Genomic DNA, 13,967 nt, shown 5'->3' with positions numbered 1-13,967 from the left:
TTTGCTTTTAAAATGTAGGAGAGAAAAGTAGTATCAATATCTCTGTTCAAACTGTATTTTTGTTCATGTTTTAATTTGTGCTTAGATGAGCTGGTATTCATTTATCAGCGACAACTAAAATTAAACCTGAAGAAGAAGTATCAATGTGTATTTGAGGGAATTGCAAAGCATGGTGACTCCACACTTCTAAACAAAATCTACACAGATCTCTATATCACTCAGGGTAGTAGTGAACAGGTCAATACTGAACATGAGGTAAGACAGATGGAGAAATCTTCCAGGCATCCTGAGTCACCAGAGAAGCCGATTAAGTGCACAAGTTTGTTCAAACCACCCGGCCAAGACAAGGAAATAAGAACTGTACTAACAAAAGGAGTTGCTGGTATCGGAAAATCTGTTTCTGTGCAAAAGTTTGTTCTGGACTGGGCTGAAGGAAATGAAAATCAGGATATCAGCTTCATATTTCCTCTTCCTTTCCGAGAGATGAACTTGAAGGAGAAAGATAGACAAAGTTTGATGGACCTTATCAGTCAGTTTTTCCCAGAGACAAAAGGTCTGAACCTCGCAAGAAATGATAAATTCAAAGTCCTTTTTGTCCTTGACGGATTGGATGAATGTCGACTTCCTCTGAAGTTTGATGATAATGAGACATGGCGTGATGTCACATCTCCGGCCTCTTTGGATGTTCTTCTGACCAACCTCATCAAGGGAAATCTGCTTCCTTCTGCTCACATCTGGATAACCACCAGACCAGCAGCAGCCAGTAAGATTCCTCCTGAGTATATTGACCTGGTGGCAGAGGTACGAGGGTTTGATGACCCACAAAAGGAGGAGTACTTCAAGAAAAGATTCACGGATGAGAAACTGGCCAACACAATCATTGATAACGTTAAAAAATCAAAGAGCCTCTTTATCATGTGCCACATCCCAGTCTTCTGCTGGATTTCAGCCACTGTGCTTCAGAACATTTTGGAGAAGAAAAGAAATGATGATGCAGGAACACTGCAGGAATCTGGTGCTGATAATGGAACTCCTAAGACTCTGACACAAATGTACACACACTTTTTCCGCTTTCAGATCCAGCAGAGCAGTCGAAAATATGATGGAAAATATTCCCCAGATATTGACTGGGATAAAGAGGCAATCTGTTCTCTGGGGAAACTGGCATTTAATCAGCTGGAAAGAAACAACCTGATTTTCTATGGTACAGACCTGGAAGACTGTGGTATTGAGCCCTCCAAGGCATCCGTGTACTCTGGGATGTGTACTCAGATGTTTAAGGAGGAAAAAGGGATTGTTCTTGGTACTACATACTGCTTTGTTCACATGAGCATTCAAGAGTTTATTGCATCTCTTTATGCTCATCTGTTTCTGGACACCAACAAGAAAAATGCATTTTCCCAAGACGGCACAGAACAAGAACACAAAAATGAAACAATGACCGATTTGCTCAAGACTGCAGTGGACAAGGCACTCGCGAGTGACAATGGTCACCTGGACCTTTTCCTTCGCTTCCTTCTCGGTCTGTCTCTGGAGTCCAATCAGTCACTCTTACGAGGTCTGTTGAAACAAGAAGACAGCAATGAGCAGAGCAAAAAGGAAATAGTTGATTACATCAAGCAGAAATTCGAAGATAATGCATCTCCAGAGAGATCCATCAATCTGTTCTACTGTCTGAATGAACTGAATGACCAAACTCTGGTGAAGGAGATTCAAAATCACCTGAGAGAAGGAAGTCTCTCATCTGCTCACATTTCACCTGCTCAGTGGTCAGCTCTGGCCTTTGTGCTTCTGACATCAGAGGAGGAGCTGGAGGAGTTTGATCTTCAGAAATTCAAGAAATCGGACGAGTGTCTCTGTAGATTAGTGCAAGTTGTCAAAACTGCCAAAAGAGCTTTGTAAGTAATTTAATAGTCAATTCATGATTTTTTTAAATAATTTCAAAACCTTTAGTCATATACCAAATAGAAGTATACTTTATTTTATTTAATATTTGTATTTCACAAATATATTGCATGTGTTCAATCTAACTCTTATCTGTGTTTTGTCTTATTTCCTTGTAGGCTAAATGATTGTGGCCTAACAGACAAAAGCTGTTCAGCACTGTCTACAGTTCTCGGATCAGATTCCAATCTGAAAGAGCTGAACATGAACCTTAACAATCTGCAGGATTCAGGAGTGAAGCTGCTCTGTGCTGGACTGGAGAGTATTAAGTGTAAATTGGAGATACTGAGGTAGGTTGTGTAACAACAAACATAAAAATCATAGAACTCAAACAATGATAAATTGATTAATAAATTGGAGAAACCGCAATGCTCATAATTGGCTGTTTGTGAGAAAGTAATGCTGGTAAGTTAGAAAAGGAAAAGGCTAATTAAATATTTTTTTTACAGCCACTCTAAATGGTCTCAACAAGTTTAAAAATTGGTCTGAAAATACAAATACAATTAATAGGATTTTCTGTCTGTTCTTGATAAATACTGCATGAAGACATTAGTAAAGATTATTGTTGGGCATTGATTAGAAATATGTAATTATTTTTTTATTCCAGAACATCTTTTGTAACAATGTGTATAGAGATGTGAATATATAGAAAAGAGGAATAAAAAAGTCATTTAAATTGCTTTGATAATACAAAGAATTAAGAATCTTAATCAGAATAATGATGCAATAATGATAATGAATGACTATAAATAACTTGATCATTATATTTAATCTCTGAATATGCAAAATATCTTTAAACAGACACATCCACAATAACTAAATCCTTTAAGTCCACATAAATCAACTTTTAAACTGAAATAATCTTAAAACAGAATGCTTCTCAACTCCCTTCTAAAATGTGGCCATGTGTTCAAAATGGCTGTTACAGGTTTAAATTGAGTATCCTGTAGCGCCATCTGCTGGTCTATTTAATTTACAACACTGATAAATGAGCTGAAACAATGGGTGCCCTGCTGGCAAATTAAGCTTAATCTGGTAGCTGTGTTTTGGAATATGGTTGCAGGTCCAAGGTCCTAATCTGGTGCAAGCTGGTTATAAGCTGGTCCTTAGATGGTTGACCAGCTACCATGTTCCAATAATAGCTTGACCACCTTAAGCTGTTATGACATGCTGGTAGCTGGTCTAAGCTGGTCTCCCAGCTTTGACCTGCTAATGACCAACTTGGACCAGCTCATGACCATCTAGAAACCAGCTACCATCTTCCAAAACACAGCTACCATCTTAAACTGGATTTTCCATTATGGTGCACTTGAATCTTTCATTAAAGAAAAAAAAAACCTGTTTTTTTCTGTTGTTGTTTTTTTAACTGAAAAGAAAATGCATATGAAGAAATAATTCAGATTTAATAATAAATAAGTAATTTAAGTGTTTAAATGTTTATATTAAATTAGTCAATTACATTTAAACAAGACAACAATTGTCTGATTAGTTTTAAACAAGTTTTAAGTTTGGTGTAAATGTATTGATATGTGCTAAAAATGTAAACTTGAATTGAAAGATGTCATGCTGTCGAGGCAGTCATGGCATCTCCAGCATTTGTAAACATTTGTTCACATTTGTTTAATGGTAGGTGTTGATATGAACACGGTCATGTCTAGAGGGGATCCCTCCCTTGTAAATGTTTTGCGCATGCACATTCTATTATGATGTTATGGTGCTTTTTCTGCTCACCTCAGCAAATTCATGGTGGAGAGTATTAAAAATGTCAATAATATAAATAAAATAACATTTTTACTATTATTACGAAGTGACTATTTACATTAGTTGTACATACCTGCCACATAGTGCAGCTTTTTACACTAAAACAGTCTAATGGAAAGACTGTTTTACTGCAATGGCTCAGTGGTTAAGAATAGCAGGGATGTGTTTTTTCCATGCGGAAGACCTGGGTTCAAATCTGCCTATTGACCCAGTGTTCCCCATCCTCTTACTCAACCTGTGCTGCAGTGATGTACTTGTGGAAACAATTATGGTTGGTGAGTTCTTCAGCTCGCGCTTCTTTGTTTATTGAAATGTAAAGCTCCATATGCGAGGATTAGAACCTATATTAGAGCCTATAACGCAAGAGGCAAATAAGTTACCACAGGACCACCCAGTCACATGCTTATAAAAACTGATCGATGTATTTCTCCACTCACCAGCAATATCTCATTACCAACAGAAGCAGATGTAGAGCTGAAGTTTAAATATTTATTTTTAGAGCTTGAAATGCTCATCAATAATCTTTTAAGAGCGCTCCTCCTGCAGTTCCAATTTAAAATGAATGCCTCCTAAGAATCTCGTGAGATTGTTGGGGGAGGTATTCATTCTAGACATGACCTATTAACACGTAGTGTGCAACAGCAAAACAGAAGAACAACAATCTCCCCCTTCTGAAACGTAAGCCCCGGGGCCCCGAAGTACCTTCATGTTGTCCTGGTTGTGAGATATCTCACCAATCTCTGTGACTTCTCTAGACTCTGTAAACAGAAAACAAATTTGCCTGTGGGCTGCAATCACTGATTCTTTTTGCCTGTCAATTGCATGTTGTTCCTAATGTTGTCAGTTGAGGAAGCTATTTTGCTTCTGTTGTTTTTAACTCACAGTAATGGTCATTTGGTATCTTATTAGCGTGGGGTATTGGAAATAAGGGGAATAAGACAAATGGCCAAAATGGCTTACAGCACCTCTAACTCAAGTTCCCCTTCTGTCGCTCTCTCCACGTTGTGTCAGAGAAGCGACACTAGGGGTCTCTCTTGAGCGCCGATATTCACCTCTGAACTATGAAAAAAGGCCAATGAGAGTTGGCAACCAGTATTTGCATGTCCCGCCCCCGGACATACGGCTATTTAAGCGGCGCAAATACAGGAGTTCATTCAGAAAATTTCTTCGGAGCCGATGGTCGTGTTTGCAGTCTGCTGCGTTTTACACACCGAGTTCCTGCTATCCTCTGCTGCATGCTGTTGGATTCTATGGTGCACAACAGCGGCTTTCTCCTGTTTGCACGGCTGTGCACTTCCTGCCCCTGAGCGCATCGACAGTTGCAGATAAGAAAGATCTCTCACGAGTTCTTTAATTCATAAAAGAGTGATTTTATTTAAAAGAGTAATTTCCTCTAAAAGAGCAAAAACACAGCGGCGTTGAACGTCCTTCTCAGGACGCGTCTTTTTAAAGACGGATTTCCGCCTCTGTGTAGTTTCTGGATGCGTTGATTCTCCCCACCTCGACGGCCATAAAAAACTGCCTTGCATTCCTGGGTTGCGATCACACGCAGGCAGCGTTTTTATGAATGGTCTATGTATTCAGTGCGAAAACATAGCCATGACAGCATTGCGGTCGTAGGCTTTCTCTTGTAGTGAGAGAAAGCCGCGGGCGATGAAAACGATCTGGGGACAATGACGGGCTTCGTTTCGCCGGATGAACCCCCACGAAACCCCCCGCCTCCCTGGCACGCTTGCTTGTTTCCGTCCGAGCTCGGGATGAGCATTCTCTCCAATGGGTTATGTTTTCAGTGTGAGAACATAACCGCGGCAGCGTTGCGATCTCTGCTTTCTCTTGTAGTGAGAGAGAGCCATTTCAGCCGCCCCCCGCGCCTCGCCTCCTTTCTACGGGATTGAGGCAGGCGCCGCGGGTGATGGAGAACGATCTGGGGAGAATAACGGGACGCTTTCGCCGGGTAAATCCCCTCGAAAACCTCCCCCGAGCTTGGGATTAATGCGGTCCGCTTAACGGCCTACCGTCCGGTCCCTCGAGCTCCCCGGCATTGGATGACATCACCGCTGCATCGGAGAGCGTAACAGCGGCGTCGGATGCGGATAACTCGCCTGGGCTGCCACCTTCGGGTCTCCGCCCAGTCCGAGCCTGACGCAAAAAGATCCGCTATGCTTCCCCGGGATTAATTGGTTCCACGGGCATGTGCGCCGCTCACAGCTGCGCCCCCCCCCCCGATTCCTCCCCGGACGTGCATGACGAGCTGAGAAAGCCCAGCTTCCTCGCTCCTCCGCTCTCGCTACCCTCGATGGTAGAACGGTCCCAGACCGCTCCCCCCCTGCACGCCATGGCCCCCTCCTGCAAGTCCACCAGGCCAGGGCACTTCAAATCTGCACTTGGGTAGTCCTGTTCTTGACGTGCCGCAGGAACTGCACTCAAACAGGCGATGGCCACCCCGTGGTCCAGAAACGTAACGATGGACAGGCAGTACGGGAGGCAGACAAAGCACGCTTTCTCAAACGCCCCCGTCTCCCAGCTCCGTCCATTCGGCGACACCACTTGACGACTTCGCCCAGCAGTCCTCAGTGGTGAAGGAACAGACGAAGGCTATTTTCAAGCAAAAAGCATCCTGCCCTGCCGCAAACCTGCCGCCAGGTGCCATGCCCTGTCTGCTCGCCGACGGCGTCCTCCTGCGGCTTTCAAGAAAGAAAGAAAGTGGTGCTCCGCCTCAACTAACAAGTGAGTGGGCCCAGCTCTCAGCCCCAGCGTTGAGCTCCCCGCAGAGGTCGGACGCCCATCGTCTCACGGACCCCCTTGAGGACCCAGAAGGCTCCCAGGTGCTCCTGAGATGGCAGACCCAGAGACCGAGACGTTAGCTCCGGAGCTGGTAAGACCACTCCGTTCCCCAGTGGGGGGCCGGCAGGAGAATTTTTTGTTAAATTCTTTACACTCTATAGAGCTATTTCCTTGTTGTCTCTGGGGTCACGTGGCCCGCAAATGCCATTCTCAAGGCACTCTGCTTTCAGGCCTCAACAGTCCCGGCTCCATGGACGCGGTGTCCCCGCCTTCAGACCCACGACTGTTCCCCGGCCGGCCGGTTCAGACGAGTCCAGAGGACGCCAGCATCAGACCTCCTCCTCAGTCACGAACCCGCCCCCTGCCGGGTGCGTGGAGCTAGGTAAGTGCTTTGAGTTTATTCTCAGCACCAGAGCCTCGGGACGCCACGTTGCCTCCCGACGCCACGTTACCTGTTCCGCACTGCTGCGAAGCCCTCCGGGTACGTCCAAAAAACCCGTCCCTTTGGTGCCCCTAGCACGGAGTTTAGAGGCGTGGCTTTCACTGCCCAACCCATCACGCTGGCTGCACCGGACCATTCGACTCGGTTACGCAATTCAGTTTGCCAGGTCTCCGCCCCCCTTCGTGGGCGTACATTTTTCCGCAGTACACGGCCAACATGCCCATTCCCTGCGCGAAGAAATCGCCTCCCTTCTATTAAAGGATGCGATAGAGCCTGTCCCTCCAACCGAAACGAAGAAGGGTTTCTACAGCCCTTACTTTGTTGTACCCAAGAAAGGCGGCGACTTACGACCGATCTTGGACCTGCGAGTTTTCAATTGGACCTTGTCCAAACTCCCGCTCAAAATGCTCACCCAGAAACAAATTCTATCTGGCGTCCGGCATCTAGATTGGTTCGCAGCGGTAGACCTGAAGGACGCGTACTTCCACGTCTCAATTTGCCCTCGACATCGACCCTTCCTACGGTTCGCGTTCGACGGTCAGGGCGTATCAGTACAAATTCCTCCCCTTCGGCCTGTCTCTGTCCCTCGCGTCTTCACGAAAGTCGCAGAGGCAGCTCTTGCCCCGCTCCGAGTAGCCGGCATACGATACTTAGTTACCTCGACGACTGGCTCATACTGGCTCACTCTCGAGAGTTACTATGCGCACACAGAGACCAGGTGCTCAGGCACCTCAGCCGCTTGGGGCTTCAGGTCAACTGGGAAAAGAGCAAGCTCTCCCCGGTCCAGAGCATCTCTTTTCTCGGTCTGGAGTTAGACTCAGTCTCAATGACAGCACGTCTCTCCAACGAGCGTGCTCAGTCAGTGCTGAAATGCCTCGCTTCCTTTAAGCCAGGCGCCGTGGTCCCGCTAAAACGTTTCCAACAGCTCCTGGGGCATATGGCATCCTCCGCGGCGGCCGCACCGCTGGGGTTGATGCATATGAGACCACTTCAGCACTGGCCCCGGACTCGAGTCCTGAGACGAGCATGGCGCCGCGGCACGCACAATGTAAAAGTTACCTCTGCCTGCCGCCAGACCTTCAAACCCTGGACAGACCTCTGCTTTCTAAGGGCTGGAGTACCCTTGCAGCAGGTGTCCCGACGCGTGGAACCGAGGCCCGCTGCGCTGGCACATCAACTGCCTAGAGCTGCTGGCTGTTTTTCTGGCCATGCAGAAGTTTCTTCCGTTAATTCGGCACAAACACGTCTTAGTCAGGACAGACAGCACCACGGTCGTAGCCTACATAAACCGCCAAGGCGGAGTACGCTCCCTCCACATGTCACAGCTCGCCCGTCGTCTCCTCCTATGGAGTCAGCAGTGACTGGAGACACTGCACGCCACTCACATCCCCGGCAACCTCAATGTGATGGCGGACGTGCTGTCAAGACAAAGCTTGCCCGGCGGAGAGTGGAGACTCCACCCCCAGTCGGTCCAGCTGATTTGGGACCGGTTCGGCAAGGCCCAGGTAGACCTGTTTGCCTCCCAAGAAACCTCCCACTGCCCGCTCTGGTATGCCCGGACAGAGGCTCCCCTCGGGGCAGATGCGCTGGCATACAGCTGGCCCACGGGGCTGCGCAATACGCATTTCCCCCAGTGAGCCTTCTTGCACAGGTGCTATGCAAGGTCAGGGAGGACGAGGAGCAAGTCATTCTGGTAGCCCCCTACTGGCCTACCCGGACTTGGTTTTCGGACCTCACACTCCTCATGACAGCCCCTCCCTGGCGAATTCCCCTGAGGAAGGACCTTCTTTCTCAGGGACGGGGCACGCTCTGGCACCCGCACCCAGACCTCTGGAACCTCCACGTCTGGCCACTGGATGGGATGCGGAAGATCTAGCCGGTCTACCATCGACCGTCATAGATACAATCAACCAAGCCAGAGCCCCCTCTACCAGGCATCTTTACGCCCTAAAGTGGCGTCTGTTCGCGGACTGGTGTTATTCCCGAGCTGAAGACCCGCAAAAGTGCGCAGTTAGGTCAGTGCTTGTGTTTCTTCAGGAGAGGCTGGAGAGGGGGCTGTCCCCCTCCACCCTCAAGGTGTATGTCGCCGCTATCGCGGCCCACCACAACACGGTAGACGGAAAGTCTCTTGGTAAGCACGACTTAATCGTCAGGTTCCTAAAAGGTGCCCGGAGGATAGCTCCCTCCCGGCCTAACCTGTTCCCCTCCTGGGATCTCTCGGTCGTCCTTACGGGACTCCAGAGACCCCCCTTCGAGCCGCTTGACTCAGTTGGACTCAGGGCCCTCTCTCTCAAGACCGCCCTGCTGATCGCGCTCGCTTCCATCAAGAGGGTCGGGGACCTGCATGCGTTCTCTGTTAGTGACACTTGCCTGGAGTTCGGTCCGGCAGACACTTTCGTGATCCTAAGACCGCGACCGGGCTATGTGCCCAAGGTTCCCACCACACCCTTCAGGGATCAGGTGGTGAACCTGCAAGCGCTGCCCTGGGAGGAGGCAGACCCAGCCCTTTCACTGCTGTGTCCAGTACATGCTTTACGTATTTACCTGGACCGCACACAGAGCACCAGATGCTCTGAGCAGCTCTTCGTCTGCTTTGGGGGACAGCAGAAAGGGAATGCTGTCTCCAAGCAGAGACTCGCCCACTGGGTTGTCGACGCCATTTCCCTGGCTTATCACACCCAGGCCGTGCCCCCCCCTTTGTGGGTCCGAGCCCACTCCACCAGGAGTGTCGCGTCCTCATGGGCACTGGCTAGGGGCACTGCACTAGCAGACATTTGTAGAGCAGCGGGCTGGGCAACACCTAACACTTTCGTGAGATTCTACAATCTCCGAGTTGAGTCAGTATCGTCCCGTGTCCTCTCAGGTACCGAGCCCGTAGACCTCGGTGGCATGCCTACGATCTGACCGGGTGAATCGCTTGCACCTAGCGCCCTTCCCCCTAACCAGGGGAAACAGTGCGCCTTCATTCCCAGGAGATCTCAGATTTGGGACACTGGTTGATTCCTCTCTAGCCCTCGTGGGTCGCAGTTCAGCAGAGGAACTCGCCGACCCAAGCCACTGCGGGTACCGTAGCTACCCTGCACTGGTATAGGTGCTCCACAGGTAAGGCCTCCTTCGGACTCCCCCTGTGTGTAACGCCACGGTTCTGTCCCCTCTGTCGAGTGGACTCCCGTGCTTCCCTTAGGCAGTCACGGCTGCCTCGGTTGCCGTGCTGTATGTTCCCCCCTCTATAGGCTGGATCCACCACCGCACCGACATTTCCACATAGGCCCTAAGTCAGGCCTCTGATGGTTTTGCCACTTAAATTTGCCTCCCCTCTCGGGTAGGCGTGGCCTCCGCAGGGTCTTCTCCGCCCTGAATAAGGGCTAAGACCCCCTTCCCTCAATGCATGTAAGGGCCCCGGCCTAAGTTGCTCTATCGCGAGAAACATAGAGAGAAAGAGGCCCGGCCAGGCTTGGCCCGTTCCCAGGATGGCGGCCAGCACCTTGTTCCCCCTCCAGGGTAACGATAAGGAATCCTGATGGCTTAAATGGGGCATTGGGGAAGGGTACGTGCAGCCTGATACAGTTGGTCGTCCTGCACGTAAGAATACCTGCTCGCTCCTGTATCAGCAGTTCTCGTATACGGCTCAGCGCGTGGCGCTTTTATAAGTGGACCCCTAGTGTCGCTTCTCTGACACAACGTGGAGAGAGCGACCGAAGGGGAACGTCTAGGTTACGTATGTAACCTCCGTTCCCTGATGGAGGGAATGAGACGTTGTGTCTCCCCTGCCACGTCGCTGAGCCGAGCCACTGTTGTGGCCGGACCATTTCCGGCTCCTCAGAAAAATCCTGAATGAACTCCCGTATTTGCGCCGCTTAAATACCCGTATGTCCGGGGGCGGGACATGCAAATACTGGTTGCCAACTCTCATTGGCCTTTTTTCATGGTTCAGAGGTGAATATCGGCGCTCAAGAGAGAGACCCCTAGTGTCGCTTCTCTGGCACAACGTCTCGTTCCCTCCATCAGGGAACGGAGGTTACATACGTAACCTAGACGATTTTTCTTTTACGCTGGGGTTGCCAACATGAAACCTGCTCTGGGAAGAAAAGAAAAATTAGTCCCAAAAAGCTTCTGGGGTGGGGGGTATCTCACTGCAAACAAAATGAAAAATATAGTTAAATGTTTCTCAATTAACTGGCCAACTAACCCAAAGTTGATTATTATAAATGGATATGGCAGCACTGCTTGACTCATTGCATCTGGGATTCCTGAAAATTGTGTGATGACACAGTTTAAAACTGTCATAATGGTGTCCCATCTCAGTGACTCACATTAGTTTATCGATTTTTTCAATGAGTAATTACATACAAATGAGTGATTACATATTTATTTTATAGAATTTAGAAATATTTGGTACATCTAATATTTTGATTATTTAATAAACGTGGAGCAAAGCAGTACATGTATATACAGGTGCTGGTCATATAATTAGAATATCATCAAAAAGTTGATTTATTTCAGTAATTCCATTCAAAAAGTGAAACTTGGATATTATATTCATTCATTACACACAGACTGATATATTTCAAATGTTTATTTCATTTAATTGTGATGATTAAAACTGACAACTAATGAAAATCCCAAATTCAGTATCTCCGAAAATTGGAATATTACTTAAGACCAATACCAAAAAAAGGATTTTTAGAAATGTTGGCCAACTGAAAAGTATGAACATGAAAAGTATGAGCATGTACAGCACTCAATACTTCGTTGGGGCTCCTTTTGCCTGAATTACTACAGCGATGCGGCATGGCATGGAGTCGATCAGTCTGTGGCACTGCTTGGGTGTTATGAGAGCCCAGGTTGCTCTGATAGTGGCCTTCAGCTCTTCTGCATTGTTGGGTCTGGCATATCACATCTTCCTCTTCACAATACCCCATAGATTTTCTATAGGGTTAAGGTCAGGCGAGTTTGCTGGCCAATTAAGAACAGGGATACCACGGTTCTTAAACCAGATACTGGTAGCTTTAGCACTGTGTGCAGGTGCCAAGTCCTGTTGGAAAATGACATCTGCATCTTCATAAAGTTGGTCAGCAGCAGGAAGCATGAAGTGCTCTAAAACTTCCTGGTAGACGGCTGCGTTGACCTTGGACCTCAGAAAACACAGTGGACCAACACCAGCAGATGACATGGCACCCCAAGCCATCACTGACTGTGGAAACTTTACACTGGACTTCAAGCAACGTGTATTCTGTGCCTCTCCTCTCTTCCTCCAGACTCTGGGATTTCCAAAGGAAATGCAAAATTAATTTCATCAGAGAACATAACTTTGGACCACTCAGCAGCAGTCCAGTCCTTTTTGTGTTCTGACGCTGTGTCTTGTTCAAGAGTGGCTTGACACAAGAAATGCGACAGCTGAAACCCATGTCTTGCATACGTCTGTGCGTGGTGGTTCTTGAAGCACTGACTCCAGCTGCTGTCGACTCTTTGTGAATCTCCCCCACATTTTTGAATGAGTTTTGTTTCACAATCCTATCCAGGGTGCGGTTATCCCTATTGCTTGTACACTTTTTTCTACCACATCTTTTCCTTCCCTTCGCCTCTCTATTAATGTGTTTGGACACAGAGCTCTGTGAACAGCCAGCCTCTTTAGCAATGACCTTTTGTGTCTTCTTTTGTGCCTCCTTGTGCAAGGTGTCAATGGTTGTCTTTTGGACAGCTGTCAAGTCAGCAGTCTTCCCCATGATTATGTAGCCTACAGAACAACACTGAGAGACCATTTAAAGGCCTTTGCAGGTGTTTTGAGTTAATTAGCCGATTAGATTGTGGCACCCGGTGTCTTCAATATTGAACCTTTTCACAATATTCTAATTTTCTGAGATACTGATTTTGGGGTTTTTCATTAGTTGTCAGTTATAATCATCAATTAAAAGGAATGATCACTTGAAATATATCAGTATGTGTGGAATGAATGTATACATTATCCAAGTTTCACTTTTTGAATGGAATTACTGAAATAAATCAACTTTTTGATGATATTCTAATTATATGACCAGCACCTGTAATACGAAATTAATGTAATATTTGTTTGGTTGAAGTTCATTTTAAGTTTATTTAATTTTTAATGAATGTCAAAACATTTATAGTTTACTAACCCTAGATCGTGTTGAATTCATCAGTTATCTGTAATAAATAAGACAATAAATAATAAATAAATAAAATAAATAATTTTAGGTTTTAATTGGTGTTATGAGTTAGGAACCCCAAACAAAGTGAATTTGATCTCCCTCAGCAGAAAATTAATTGCCAGCTTTTTCTAAATGGAATATTCAGTGAACATTAAAACAGCAAAAATAGATGTTTTTAACCACCATATGTAATCAGATTTATTATTGTTTTGTCTGGAAATCATGTTGTTTTGTTGTTGTTTTTCTGGAGTGTAGTTTAGAATCTTTACTATCATGTTATTTTAATTTAGGCTCAGTAAATGTGAGCTAACAGAGGAAAGCTGTTCAGCTCTAGCTACAGTTCTCAGATCAGACTCCAGCAGTCTCAGAGTGCTTGACCTGAGCAATAATAATCTGCAGGATTCAGGAGTGAAGCTTCTCTCTGATGGACTGAAAAGTAACTGTAAACTGGAGATCCTCACGTGAGTTGCATGTTTAATGTTGTTTTGTTAGCCTCCATGTTCAGTTTTTCTTTTCGACTAATTTTCAGTACAAAATATTTTGTATTTTCAGTTACAACTTACAATCCTTTTATTTATGAGAGATTAATATTGTTCATGTTATTTTAGAATAACGGATAAGTCTTTAAAATATTTAAACTTCAATATCTGTTCTAGGCTTTCTGACTGCAGTATTAATGAAGAAGGATATAAAGCTCTGTCTTCAGATCTAAAATTAAACCCTTCACACCTGAAAGAGCTGGATCTCAGAGGAAATGACCCTGGAGAATCAGGAGTGAAACAGCTCTATGATTTACTACAGGATCAGAACTGTATACTGAAACTGAGGTGAAATAAATTAAACAGGATTTTATTTTTAATGCACTC

At 46.3% G+C, this 13,967-nt stretch overlaps 1 protein-coding gene across 1 annotated transcript in view; it reads left to right on the top strand.

Moving 5' to 3' along the window:
* Positions 1-13,967, top strand: part of LOC127639984 (protein NLRC5-like) — a 50,895-nt gene that overhangs the window by 18,030 nt on the left and 18,898 nt on the right. The window contains exons 7-10 of the mRNA XM_052122348.1: positions 86-1,898; positions 2,064-2,234; positions 13,392-13,562; positions 13,758-13,928. Coding sequence (XP_051978308.1) covers positions 86-1,898; positions 2,064-2,234; positions 13,392-13,562; positions 13,758-13,928 — 2,326 coding nt within the window. The remainder of the gene's footprint in view (positions 1-85; positions 1,899-2,063; positions 2,235-13,391; positions 13,563-13,757; positions 13,929-13,967) is intronic.

This window comes from Xyrauchen texanus, chromosome 48 (genome assembly GCF_025860055.1).
Source record: "Xyrauchen texanus isolate HMW12.3.18 chromosome 48, RBS_HiC_50CHRs, whole genome shotgun sequence".
Taxonomy (NCBI): Eukaryota; Metazoa; Chordata; class Actinopteri; order Cypriniformes; family Catostomidae; genus Xyrauchen; species Xyrauchen texanus.
This window is presented reverse-complemented; position numbering and strand designations above follow the sequence as displayed.